General features: G+C 38.6%; 1 protein-coding gene across 1 annotated transcript in view; it reads right to left on the bottom strand.

Annotated features, from left to right (window-relative positions):
- Positions 1 to 12,047, bottom strand: part of LOC118598722 (zinc finger BED domain-containing protein 4-like) — a 14,854-nt gene extending 2,807 nt beyond the window's left edge. The window contains exons 1-3 of the mRNA XM_036211751.1: positions 10,993 to 12,047; positions 10,722 to 10,892; positions 10,158 to 10,292 (exon numbers count right to left, since the gene is read on the bottom strand). Coding sequence (XP_036067644.1) covers positions 10,158 to 10,292; positions 10,722 to 10,892; positions 10,993 to 11,931 — 1,245 coding nt within the window. The 5' untranslated portion in view covers positions 11,932 to 12,047. The remainder of the gene's footprint in view (positions 1 to 10,157; positions 10,293 to 10,721; positions 10,893 to 10,992) is intronic.
- Positions 12,048 to 13,949: the final 1,902 nt, after the last annotated feature.

The following is a 13,949-nucleotide window of genomic DNA, read 5'->3' as shown; positions in this document are numbered from 1 at the left end:
TAATTAATTCTCATCCTGGTCTTAATGTCTCTGATGCATGAATTCAGTTTCTCTAGGTGGTCATCATCATCATTATCCGGGTGAATTTGTGTTAAAATGGTTCCCAAGCTATAGTCTGACGCATCTGTGCACAGAATTGTTGATAAATTAGCATTCAAGACAGATAGTGCTGAGATGTTTACAATCAGGCTCTTGATCTTTTAAAAACTGCCTTGCGCCGCTGAAGTCCACTTGAATGTAGCACCCCGCAGAACTGCCCTCACTGGTTCCACCACAGTCCCAAAATGTTCCACAAACCTCTCATACCATGCAGTGAGCCAGAGGAATGAGGGAAGAGTAGTGACATCATTGGGTGCTCTGGCATCCATGATGGTTTTGAGGTGCTCCTCGTTAGGCAGTAGACCTTGTGCAGAAATCACATGTCCCAGAAACTGCAGGCTTTTCTGGTTGAAGCTGAAGACTCGCATTCTTCTGTGCAGTTAGAACTGCTTGCAGATTACAGTCATGCTCATGCTGATCCTTTCCGTAGATTATGACTTTATCCAAATAATTCTGAACCCCATGGAGATTTTTCAGCACCAAGGACATCAGCCTGGAACAAGGCTGAGGAACGGCAGGCTGAGTAAGAGCAGGCTGTAACGCCGTCTCCACGTCAGTGTTGTTACTTCCAATGGAAAGCTTCAAAGTCCAAAATGAATCCAGTCCAAGCAGAGCTGTGCCTGTTTTCACCACGTACAACATAGCGAAGTTGGAAACAACTTTTCCATGCTGCACCTCGGTTGGCAAGCATCCTAACACTAGAATTTTGGATTTAGTGAAGGTCACCGAGCTTGAAGGTGGTTTGACCAGAGTTATCTGACTGAAGTGTTGTCTGTAGACATTTTCAGGAAGTATAGACACAGCAGAACCAGTATCTACAACCAAATCTACATTGCAGGTGGATGTTTTTGCACTTATGGTAACTGGACATGTAATCTTGTTATTTATTGGTCTATCTTGTAACATCAGCACTTTTCTGTTGATTTGGATTCGCAAACATTTGCAAAGTGTCCTGGTTTGTTGCAGTTTCAGCAGGTTACTTTCTAGCAGGGCAGTCTGGAGAATCTGCCAGGTGAGCTGAGGAGTCACATCTGAAGCAACACTTTTCATGTTTGGATGATGACTCCTTCAGGTCGAAATTTCTCTGTTAGGGTTTGAAAGTTTGTTTGGCTTGGATTTAATCACGTGCACCGTTCCCTCCGGCAGTGATAAAAGGGTGTGCGCATACACAATTCCCGCTTCCACCTGACATGCTTTTTTCAGAACCGTGTCCAGAGTAAAGATTCTCTCTGTTTGTACAACAAGCTTTTCTCGTATTTTCTGGCAACTTGAATGTTCAATAACCTGATCTCTTATTATCTCGTCCGTATTTCCACTGAACTCACACATGATCCCAAGCTCTGCAGCGCGCCCACGTACTCTGCAACAGTCTCATGATGGTCTCTATATCCGCTGTCTCTGTTATTTAACAGGGATTTGGGGGATCATATAGAGGCACAGACTGCAGAAAGGTGCAATAAAAAGTCACGTTCTATGTGGGTTTTGATCATGTAGCCAGATTAAAAAATTAAATCATGGGTCTCTGATAGTGTTTGTGGCTGGGCCAAATGTGGAGCTGGGCCAGATCTGGCCCATAGGCCGTAGTTTGGCGCCCCCTGCTGTGGAGGGACCTCACGCTGCTGCATGACCAGCAGAGCTCTATGAATTGATTGCAGGCCTGGCAAAAAGGGATTTTACCCCCCTCCCACACGACACCACCACAAAAAATATGTTACTGCCTGGAGTATATTGCAATAAGTATTTATTGCTCTTAATTCTCAAAACTTAAATAATAAGTATTTATGCTTATACATATATATATATATATATACTGCTCACAAAAATTAAAGGAGCACTTTAATGAAGAAGATACTTTTATTACAGACTCAGGGTCCATTTGTCACAAAGACACAACAGATTAAATACTTAAAAGCAATAAAATAAATGTGCATATATATATACAAATATATATATAATAAAAAATGTAAATATAAAATAAATAAAAAGAGACATTATGAAAAAGGTAATAGCCAATAAAAACAATGACATAAAATTACCAAGTATTGTAAACTCACAAAAATAAAGGAAAAAACTAAAAAACAATTGCAGACTAAACATTTAAAAACCTAAAAGGTTTAAAAGAGGTGACAGTACCAAAACCTCCAGATTGAGGACTGGTATTTAAAAGTGCTGTGTTACACATCGGTGAGAGTTAAAATGATTTGGTTATTTGATGTGTTAAGACGGTAAACGATAAAACCATAAATAAAATGTCTCAACAAAGCTTTAAGCTTTGCACCAACAAACAAACTGCTTGCGCTGCACCACCGTGGCTGTTTTAACAAAAGTCTAGGGCATCAGTATAGGCAACCTGCAGCCTCCTCATGCTGGATGCTCTGTAGTTTGTCCACAGGTGGGCAGTATACAGTGGTGTGCAGTAGGTTTTAAACAGAAGAATTTTAAGATTGTCTGAACATGAATAAAACCTGCGTTCAAGCATGTTTGCCTGAGCATATAAAATACACGTTGTCTGTGGATGTCATCATCATCTGTAAATTTATCATTAATGACATGTCCAAGATATTTTACTTTATGACAGACATCAAGCTCAGAATCGGAGAGTTTGAAAGCAGGGAAATTCAGTGTTACGTCTTCCTTTGTACGACAAATTATCACAGCACTTTTACTCGAATTATATAAAATATCATTATTAAAACCAAATACAGAACAGACATTTAAAAGTTGTTGCAAACCAGAGCTGCTGGGGCTAAAAACAACCAAGTCATCTGCGTACATTAGATGATTTACTTTAAAACCACAACCGGTTTCACATGCATTTAGATCCTTCAACAGATCATCCACCTATAGGTTAAAAAGAAGTGGGGATAAAATACCTCCTTGTCTTACTCCATTGGTTACACCAAACGGAGAAGAGACACTTGATCCCCACCTAACCATCATTTTCTGATGGGCATACCAGAAGGCTAGTAGTCTTATAATATACTGTGGTAAGCCCCTATTTTTATTTTTTTTAAATGTTTGGTGTGATTAACTCTGTCGAAGGCTTTAGAAGCATCAATGAAACACATAAGTACAGAAGAATTATCTTGTCTGTACTTATTAACAATTTTTTTCAATGTAAAAATGCAGGTGTCTGTTCCATGCTGAGCTTTAAAACCAAACTGATTATCAGCAGATAAAATCAAATCATTAATTGTTTGTAATGAAATTCTTTCTAAAACCTTAGAGAGGACACTGGCTAATGCTATGGGTCTGTAGTTGTCAAGACTGTCAAGCCTGCCTGTCTTGTTTTCAACAATGGGCACCATCATTACAGACATCATGGAGTCAGGTAAAACCCCATGAATCCAAAAACCAGTAAAACAAATGGCAAGAAGCGGGGAAATCCTTGGGCTGGCATACTTTAGATGCTCACTGGTGATGTGATCTGGGCCACAGGATTTGTTATCAATGAACATTTTGATGGCATCAGACACTTGGTGTGAGGTTACTCCAATGTTTCCCTCACACACTCTTTCCTCCATTTCAAACGCATCATTTTTGACACAATTGAATAAGGTGGAGTAATGCTGTCTCCAGAGCTCTAGGATGATGTCTGCACCTGAGACGCCTTCGATTGTGCCTGGTAGAGATGTCTTACAGGAGTTAAACATTTTCACCTCTTTCCAAAAGTCAGTTAAGTTGTTTTTCAAGAGTTTTTTGGTCATTGAATCCACCCTTATGCTCTCCTCGTTCTTACAGATAAAGCGTAGAGCATACTTACAACGTGCATTTGTCATCTTTTTGTGTTCAGATACCTGCCCCTGTCTAGGTTTTCCTGCTTCAACCCATGAATGAAAGGCATCTCTGGCTTCAGCAAAATATTCAGCTACATGATCATTCCATCCTGGTCTTATTTTCTTCTTCTTCCGTTTAGTGAAGTAGAGAGGCTTACTGGCCTCATGCAAAGAGTTAATTATGTCATTGTACATGACACTAAGTTCCTTACTGTGTGAGGCATTGCTACAATTAGCACTACAGCACAAGATTGCATCTTTAGGAAGAAAAATGTTGCTCAAGAATGTATCTGTTTGGCCATAATAGCTCAATATTTCCTTTTCTGTAATAGATTCCCAATCTAATTTATTCATTTTCACAGGGATGTTACTTGATAGAGCAGGTAAATGCTCACAATTGATTGCCATAGTGAAAGGGATATGATCAGCTGTAGTTTCACCATATAAAATGCTCATCATACTCAGTGAGTTATGTGCATCAGCAGTGCTTACACAGTGATCCAGCCATGATGTTGTATGCCAGGCCTCACTTACATAAGTAAAACTATCAGGAGGTAAAAGTGTCTTGCTTAAAAATATAAGATTATTATGTAAACAAAACTCACACAAATAATTGGCAAAAAGAGACCTGTTGTCTGTAACATCAGCATTCATATCCCCAACCACATACACACTAGTAGTGGGACTATCTTGTATAAAAGCATCAATAAAACCAAGCTTACTTAAAAAATCATCCTCGTTCTGAGCACATTCATATGGGGTGTATATATTCATCAGAATGAATTCTTTCTCGTTGTGAGTGAAGTGTATTGCAATACACCAGTCTTCACAAAGTCTGATAACTTTAACCTTGAGATCAAGATGTTTCCTCCACATAATAGCCACACCCCCTGGTATCCTCCCCCTAACCATAGATGTGCTGAGGTCAGTGGTAGATTCCCAGTGCCATAAAAGTCAGAGTTCAAGGAATTCAAATGTTCCAAGTCCTGTTTAGAAAGGAATGTCTCTTGAAGACACAAAATGTCACAACTTTCCATAAGTTTATCTATAACTCTGCAGCGAGCTTCTTCCGCTGCACTATGACCAAAGCGCAGGCCACGGCAGTTGTATGATGCAACTCGTCCTGTCATTTAGCGTGTTAAGGACCTCAGACAGCAACACTGTCCCCTGCATGTGAGGTACTCAGTCCAACCACGGCGATCTTTCGCGGCTCATAATACCGCCTGACCAAAGACCCCTCTGGCCAGATCTGCGGCGCGTACATTTCGCTCACTTCATTACACTCAGCAGAAACTTTAAAAGAGCTGAATCGAGAGTTTGCTGAGCCAACCCATTAACAGATCACCTCACGCCCAAGCTTGTCCTTAAGATGTAATGCCAACACATCAGCGTCCCGAGCCGGGTGAAACCTTGTGGCGAACACACTCACCAGCTTGGTCCGGACAGTTTTACATCTCCAGAAGCTCCGGTGCTGATGACAGTGGAGAACAGCATGCACGACTGCGTTCAAGTGAGCCGCTGTTCGTTTTTCCAAATCAGCCCTCATTGGATTTTTTCTGCGAGTTTCATACAAGACTTACGGTAGCATGTCCGTGCTCGCTGGAAAATCCTGGAGACTCTTTAGAAAGCATGATATTTTTACTCTTCAAAAATGCAATCACATTACTTTTTATGCATGTGATATTTATTAGAAAAAAAACTGTGCATTAGGTTTTTTTAATCAATGTAAAAATATTATTTATTAGTGAAATAAAATTGGTTAATTTTGGCTGTGAATTAATCCCAATCATCAATATATTTAATTATAAATCCGTCACAGACCTACTTAGTCCTTAATAGAAATTTATGAAGCATTTTTACTGTATACTTTTTGAATAAAGTAGATCTGAAAAACTATGAAAAGTGTAACTTTTTAATCATTTGGCTGACTTTGGGTGGGACTAACTCCTCAGTTTCAGTTTAGTACTTTACCATTCCTGTTCAGACCTCCTTAGTACTTCATAGGGTACTACTACTGATAGTATGAAGCATTTTTACTGTATACTTTTTGAGAAAACTACATCTGAAATACTATGAAAAGTGTAACGTTTTAATCATTTGGCTGGTTTTTGGTGGGTCTAACTCCTCAGTTTCAATTTAGTACTTCACCATTCCTGTTCAGACCTCCTTAGTACTTCAATGAGTACTAGTACTAAAAATCTGAAGCATTTTTACTGTATACTTTTTGAGAAAAGTACATCTGAAATACTATGAAAAGTGTAACGTTTTAATCATTTGGCTGACTTTGGGTGGAACTAATTCCTCAGTTTCAATTTAATACTTCACCATTCCTTTACAGACCTCCTTAGTACTTCAGTGAGTACTACTACTGAGAGTATGAAGCATTTTACTGTACATTTTTGAGTAAAGTACGTCTGAAATACTATGAAAAGTGTAACTTTTTAATCATTTGGCTGACTTTGGGTGGAACTAATTCCTCAGTTTCAATTTAGTACTTCACCATTCCTTTACAGACCTCCTTAGTACTTCAATGTGTACTACTAAAAATATCAAGCATTTTTACTGTATACTTTTTCAGAAAAGTACATCTGAAATACTATGAAAAGTATAATTTTTTATTCAATTGGCTGACTTTGGGTGGGACTAATTCCTCAGTTTAAATTTAGTACTTTACCATTCCTTTACAGACCTCCTTAGTACTTCATGGAGTACTACTCCTGAAAATATGAAGCATTTTTACTGTATACTTTTTGAATAAAGTACATCTTAAATACTATGAAAAGTGTAACTTTTTATTCATTTGGCTGATTTTGGGTGGGACTAATTCCTCATTTTCAATTTAGTACTTCACCATTCCTTTACAGACCTCCTTAGTACTTCATGGAGTATTACTCCTGAAAATATGAAGCATTTTTACTGTATACCTTTTGAGAAAAGTACATCTGAAATACTATGAAAAGTGTAATTTTTTTTTATTCAATTGACTGACTTTGGGTGGGACTAAATCCTCAGTTTCAGTTTAGTACTTCACCATTCCTTTACAGACCTCCTTAGTACTTCAATGAGTACTACCCCTGAAAATATGAAGCATTTTCACTGTATACTTTATGAGAAAAGTGCACCTGAAATAATATGAAACGTGTAACTTTTTTATCATTGGACTGATTTTTGGTAAGACTAACTCCTCAGTTTTAATTTAGTAGTTCGCCATTCCTCGACAGACCTCCTTAGTACTTCAATGAGTACTACTCCTGAAAACTGAAGCATTTTTACTGTATACCTTTTGAGAAAAGTACATCTGAAATACTATGAAAAGTGTAACTTTTTAATAATTTGGCTGACTTTGGGTGGAACTAATTCCTCAGTTTCAATTTAGTACTTCACCATTCATTTACAGACCTCCTTAGTACTTCATGGAGTACTACTCCTGAAAATCTGAAGCATTTTTACTGTATACTTTTTGAGTAAAGTACATCTGAAATACTATACTTTTTTTTATAAATAGACATAACAAAAATTATACATTTTGAATTTTAGCATTATTTAAGTTAATGTGGCTGGGACAAAATTTTCACCCACTTTGCGATCTGTACAACTTACTTCTTGTATATAACTTATTCATAAATTGGACTACTATTAACAAAAAATTGTTTTCTTCTAACGAATTGTAGAAATTTTCTCATGAAATATCAGAAATTGTTTCACAGGGACATAAATTGGCTGTTTTTTGCTTCAAATACAAAACATAATTTACACACAAAAAAAACAAATTTTAGCAAATGACAAGACTGTTTTACTTATACTTAGAATTTGAATTTCAAATATTTTCAAATAAGTTTTTAAGATTTTTCACTTCATTTATTTGAGATTTTTTTGTTTTTGTTTTTGGTGGTGGTGGTGGTGGTGGTGTCTTTCATATCACTTTTTTCTTTAAATGTTATGTTATTTACTTATTTTCCCAGTATGGTTTGCCTATTGAGGCATCACCACCTGTGAAAGGCTTCCACAAAAATTGTTAGACATATTTCACCCACAGATCTATTTTGAAATTAATTATATTTTTTAAAATATGTAAAGACAAAAAACATAAATAATATTAAACCATTAAGTATTTTATTACAATGGAGGTTGATATTAATCGTATTATAAAAATGTAAATGTGGCATTTATGAAAAAGCACACTTTGTGTGAAAGGGGTGTATTCGATGTTTCCGCTCGGTTAGTGTTTAGTGCGCGGTGGTAACGGTGACATTGCACAGGCTACTTTTCTGCCATTGGACCTGCCACCACCGGAAAAATTCCTTTGCGAGCCATCAATGAGCAAACATGACCAAAGGCCACAGGTAAGTCAATATTCTCAAACACAAGTGTAAATTTTTAGAGCATTTTTTTTAACATAATCTTATCCGTTTATGCAATTTTCATGAGGTTTTCGATGCTTTGCTAGTAAGAACAATCTCGTTCTTTTAAAGTGTACATGCTACATTCAATAAATAATTATTTGACGTAAAGAATATTTATTTTCAAAGGGAAATTAACTTTTTTTGTTTTGTTTTGTTTTGAAGTTATGATGTCGATTTAGAAAGTGTATTTGCTGCAGCTACACTGTGGCTAGTTAGCCTTTGCCATTATTGGTGACCTAGCCATTATTTAGTTTAGTAACTCCCATGAATCATTAGCATTAGTAAAGTCGTTGGAAAAACTACGATTTAAAAATTGATTGCATTTAGTTCATAGACACGGATTCGGAAATGTTGGCACAAAGGAGAGTTTTGTGTGTTTTTCTTTTTTTTTCTTTTAAATAACAAAGCGTGACAGTAATTTACTCACTATTATTTTTTATTTTTTTAAATAAAGTTATAATTTGCATATACTATTTAGGACCAACGCTGACGCGGAGGAAGGGTTCTTGTTAAGATTATGAATAGGGTTACGGTTAAACCATAAAATATTTCCTCAGAGCAGCCGTGTCTCATTTTCACTTCATCCTGGATAGGTTATCTGCTTTATAAAACTTGAAGTACTTGAGGCATTGCGCATCTTGGCTGTATGTATTACTGGTAGCCAACGGTATTTTTCAACAGTTTGTGTGCTATTGAAACAGATTATCGTTTATTCGTCGGTTATATGCTAGTATGGAGAGAAAATACTTCGATTTGTGTGTGCATATTCTTGATTTTTGCATGCAAAGTTTAGGATTTGTGCATTACTTTGGATTTGTGCTTGCGTGCGTAATTCTTGATTTGTAAGTCATATAATACATTCTGTGTATAGCTTAAAAAAAATGTAAAAATACTATTTACACATGCACAAATTAAAATTACAATAGCTTCAAACCAATCACACATGCAAATATTTAAAAGTTACAAACAAGTCACTTGTAATTCACACGCAAAACTTCAATAAACGAAGAATCTGTGCTGAGACTGTTTTCACCCAAGATTCATCCGTGAGTGATGCGTTTAAATGCTGCACTGGGTCATCAGAGTTTTCAGCTGTTTTAAACTTTGATTGTTCATGATATCTAATGAAACTTGACATTTTACTAGGGATGTCCCGATCAGGTTTTTTTGGCCCCGATCCGATTCCGAGTCACTAGATTTAGAGATCTGCCGATACCGAGTCCCGATCCGATTTTTTTATAACACGTTTTTAAAAAGTGAACAGATGTAAAATAAAAGATGCATGTTGTTCAGTTTAATTTTATACACCTTTATTTTGTTATTTAACATTAAAGCAGTGTATTTCTCTTAGAGGTAGCTTGAACACTCAACAAAAACTGTTCACCATTTACTAGTGAAAATACTGAAAATAGATAAAACATGTAACATAAATTAAAATTAAATTAAAGCAGCAGAACTTAAATTGCCCATTCGGCATGTAAACAAATTAGCAAAAAGTGCAACAGTGTCATAAAGCAAAGCCCTTTTTGGCTTAAAGGATAAAGTTTATGTTTTGTTTAATGAAAACCAACATTTCAACATTTTCTGATTTGAGCCTGTTCCGATTCTCATCAAGAACATTGGAAACAGAACTGAAGAGCCTTTCACTCTGTACAGAGCTGCAAGGGGCAGAGAGATACTGGGCTGCAAGTGCAGCCATGGAGGGGAACTGAAGAACACGTTCTTTCCAATAGCGAAGTGAGTCATCTCTTTTAGGGATGGTTTGCTCAGAGAGGTGGGTGCAAACCTGTACTTCAGCTGACGTACTACTCACGGACCGGGACACAGATTGTCTTTCTTGCAAGATCTCCTGAAATGCACTGTCCAAGGTGCTGCATACCTCAAGCCGTGGTGCTTTGGTGTCAGGGCCGGCAGCTGCCTCTGAAACAACAGCCCTGGCTTTTTCCTCTTTGTTCACCAGCTCCTGGATGAGATGTTCCTTTGCCAGGGTCAGGTTAGCTGATTTGTGAGGAAGCTAAAAAATTAAAATACAAATATATAAATGTTTTAGGACATGCCACATGTTACAGCCTTATAATTGCTTTGACTATATGCACTTAAAAAACCCAGTCATTAATCAAAACTTTACTGTGCATGAACATTTTTATAGTCTACCATATGTCACTGTACTTACCAATCTTTGTATCTGGGATCAAGTAAAGTGGCAATGTAGAAGAGGGGCTCAGTTTCAATGCTGGCAAAGCGCTTCTCCACTGCTTCCAAGAGGGTTTTCTTCATGCTTTTAATTCCCTGGTCATCTTCCTCATCACCAGTTAAAATACGTCTGAGGACAAAAAAATTAATTAATTATGGTGTGACCGTTTGTTTTAAACAATATAATAGAAATACGATTACCTGTTATGGCAGGGATCACATCCGCTACAGTTGCGTCCTCTCTGCTCACCTCCCTTGTGAGCTCCTCAAAGGAGGAGAGCACATCTGCAACTTTCTTCATCAGATCCCACTGGTAAGCTGTCAGAACAGCTGGTAGTGTGCGTTCAGTGGAATAAACGCTGAGAGGCCATTTTTGTTCCATTAGGCTCTGTAGCATGTAGAGGCTACTGTTCCATCTAGTCTGCACAAGATGTAATAAACACAAGTTTTGTGTAAACAGCATGACATATTTAAACAATAACGACAAAAAGAGTCAAATCTGTTGCAGACATTAATCTTACCTGGACATCTTGTTGCAGGCGCTTAATATCCATGTTTAACTCTGTCTGGATGTCTTCAAGCCGTGAGTATGCCAGAGGGGAATGTTTAAAGTGTCCCACTATCTTCCTCGCAATGGCCAGGGTGTCTGTGACGCTACGTTGAGCAAGTACACCTTCGTGCACGCAAAGTTGACATAAGTGCGCGACACAACCTGCACTCCGTACTCCCATCTCACTCATGGCTCTTTTCATGTTTGCTGCATTGTCCCGCAAAATGACGTGGACTCGTTGTTTGTCAATGCCCCAGTTCGTGAGCATTTTCTCCACAGCCTCTTTGATTCGTTCAGCTGTGTGGGATCCTCGAAACTCCTGTGCGTGCAGGGTCGCATGGCGCAAAACAAAAGCAGAATCCACCCACTGAGCGGTGAGGCTTAACAGCGACATTGGAGCAACAGACGAACTCCAAATGTCTGTGGTGAACGAAATAAAAGGCACGTCCTTTAGCAAGCCCAGAAGTTTGTCCTTAACTTTCTTTTGCAGCGCTGGCAGAGCTTTCTCCGTGAAATAGTGACGAGACGGCATCTCAAAACGGGGCTCCAAGAAGTCCAGTAACATGATGAGCCCCGGGTTGTCTACGAAGGCGAATGGTTGGTCACTTATCGCAATCATCTGGGAAATCTTGGATATTATGGCTTGAGCCTTCTCACCATCGCGCGGCATTTTCTCTTTTTTCTTGAGTGTCTGAAGTAGCGTGGGCTGTGTTGTTCTGGGTGGCTGTGATGACTTAGCGAACTCCGTGTAACGTTGCGGATGTTTGTTTTTTAGATGTCGGATCAGATTTGTCGTGTTAAAAGCAGCCTTTTCCTTACCCCCCCTCGAAACTTTCATCTTGCACGTGTTGCAGTTTGCAATTGCGGTATCATTTTCGTCAATGGTGAAAAAAGTCCATACAGCCGACATCTTTTTTGCACATGTTACCCCTTCGAACTGTTATTGCCGTATTCCGATGCATTTTACGACAGTAAAACGTCGTGACGTGTACGTCTGTGGTCACGTGACCACTCTTAAATGGTCGTCTTTGGTCATTCAAACCGGAAGAATTTTATAAAGTTGCATTCTTAAAATATAACACTTTTTCAGTAGGATGAAAACAAAATATCGGGCCGCTGATCGGCATGTGACAGCCGATTCCGATCGAGTCCTAAATTACGAAATCGGGGCCGATTTCCGATCACGTGATCGGATCGGGACATCCCTACATTTTACCACTTCATCAAACAGATATGACTGATAATTAATATAAAAAAATGTCTAAAAAGTAAAACAAAAGTTAAAAATATGTTTAAAAATAAAATTATTTCCAAGAACTGATCGATTTCACTCTGCCACCCCTCCCTTGGCAGTGACATGGGGCTTTGTCCCTTGCACTGGTCACAGTCATGGGGATAAGAGGCGGCACCAGAAACCTTCTAAACGTCCTGTTCATTCCACCCTTGGAAACAACTGTGATAACCTGTGCTGAACATTTGGTCACACAACTCATGTGGAATGCCTTCTTTTTCAAGATAAAAAGGGTCCCTCTTTCAGCAAGGAGCCATAAAGTCGTCTGAAAGCCCTACCTTCCACTTGGATGTAAGTCATTAAACTGGGCCAGAACCCTGACTATTCTGTATTTGAATAGTCTGGCTAACGTCTGCCGTCAACTTCAAAAGAATCTTGGTTCCAGCAGGCTGACCTCCTGGAGGGTGGAAGAATTCCTGACAGACACCCTGAGTCCTTTGTTTGAAAAATGTGACCCTTCATAACCTTTCTTATGTTTTAAATCACAGGGCTTTTGTTCACTGGATCTTACATGTAAAACATCTCTCCACAGCCACAAGAAATGTCCTAATATTATTACATGTGTGTAATCAAACCTTTATTCCTAACAGAAGAAGATTCACAACTACTTTGAGGTTAAAATCGATGAAATAATCATTGTGTAACCGTCAAAGCTTGGAGAATTGACTTTGGGAAGCATTTCATCTGCCACATACAGGATTCACACATACATATAGGGTTTTACAAACTTTTTGATAACTTTGTTTGTTAGAAACTTTTTTTTGTTGTTAATTCAGCATTAAAGATTAAAACACATCCAGAGACCATGAATAAAGTTACGCCCCTGATATTTGCATAGACAGAGCTCATTGGGACATGCAAATTACCTCCAATGGTAAAACCCCTCAAATCCCCATGGATTGGGCGATTCTGGCCCTGCCTCCCAAATTCAAAACCCTCGCGCGCAGGCCAGAGGCCCTCTTTCTCTTGCTCTCTTCCTCCATTCCTGCTCTTCCTCCATTTTTCCTTCCTCCTGAAGGCTTCCCCTGCAGGCTCAACAACACCCCTTACAAGCCATGAGGCACAAGCCTGATAAGCCAGAACTGGAGCAGAACAGAAACATCTAAGTTCTTCCAGTCTGAAGATCACGTTTTTTTTTTTTTCGCGCGCTTTCTTCCTTTTCAACATTTTTGTCTTCCGTTTATTTCATAGATTGATTCCAACTTTTTACCATTTTTGATGCTTTTATTTTGAAACTGATTTTTAATGCTAGACCATTCGATAAGTTTCATTGTCCGGCCAGCTACTACAGCTACATACTTTTTGGTCACAAAACGGAATAGAGAAATCGTTCGACCACCCCAGAGGCTAAGTGACTGAACAGAGCAGAACCAGCAGAACCGCAGGTTCCCTTTCCTTCTACACCTGGCTGCAGATCTCCACGGCTGTCCTGAAGCATCCAGCCAGGAACGGGATCAACCACCCTTCCTGGCAGAGCAGACCCAGATCTCCACGACCGCATGGTGAGAAGTCGAACTTCACTCATATAGTCAACTGCTGGTGGTTAGAACAAAGATTAACTATTTTTGCAAGAGTAACATCTTTGCCCAGTTTTGAATTCTCCCTTTTAAGAATAGCTTATTCTCAGCTCAGTAACA

The sequence above is a fragment of the Oryzias melastigma genome, linkage group LG4, assembly GCF_002922805.2.
Source record: "Oryzias melastigma strain HK-1 linkage group LG4, ASM292280v2, whole genome shotgun sequence".
NCBI classification, from domain to species: domain Eukaryota; kingdom Metazoa; phylum Chordata; class Actinopteri; order Beloniformes; family Adrianichthyidae; genus Oryzias; species Oryzias melastigma.
The sequence above is the reverse complement of the archived record's forward strand: the minus strand, read 5'-3'. Positions and strand labels throughout refer to the sequence as shown.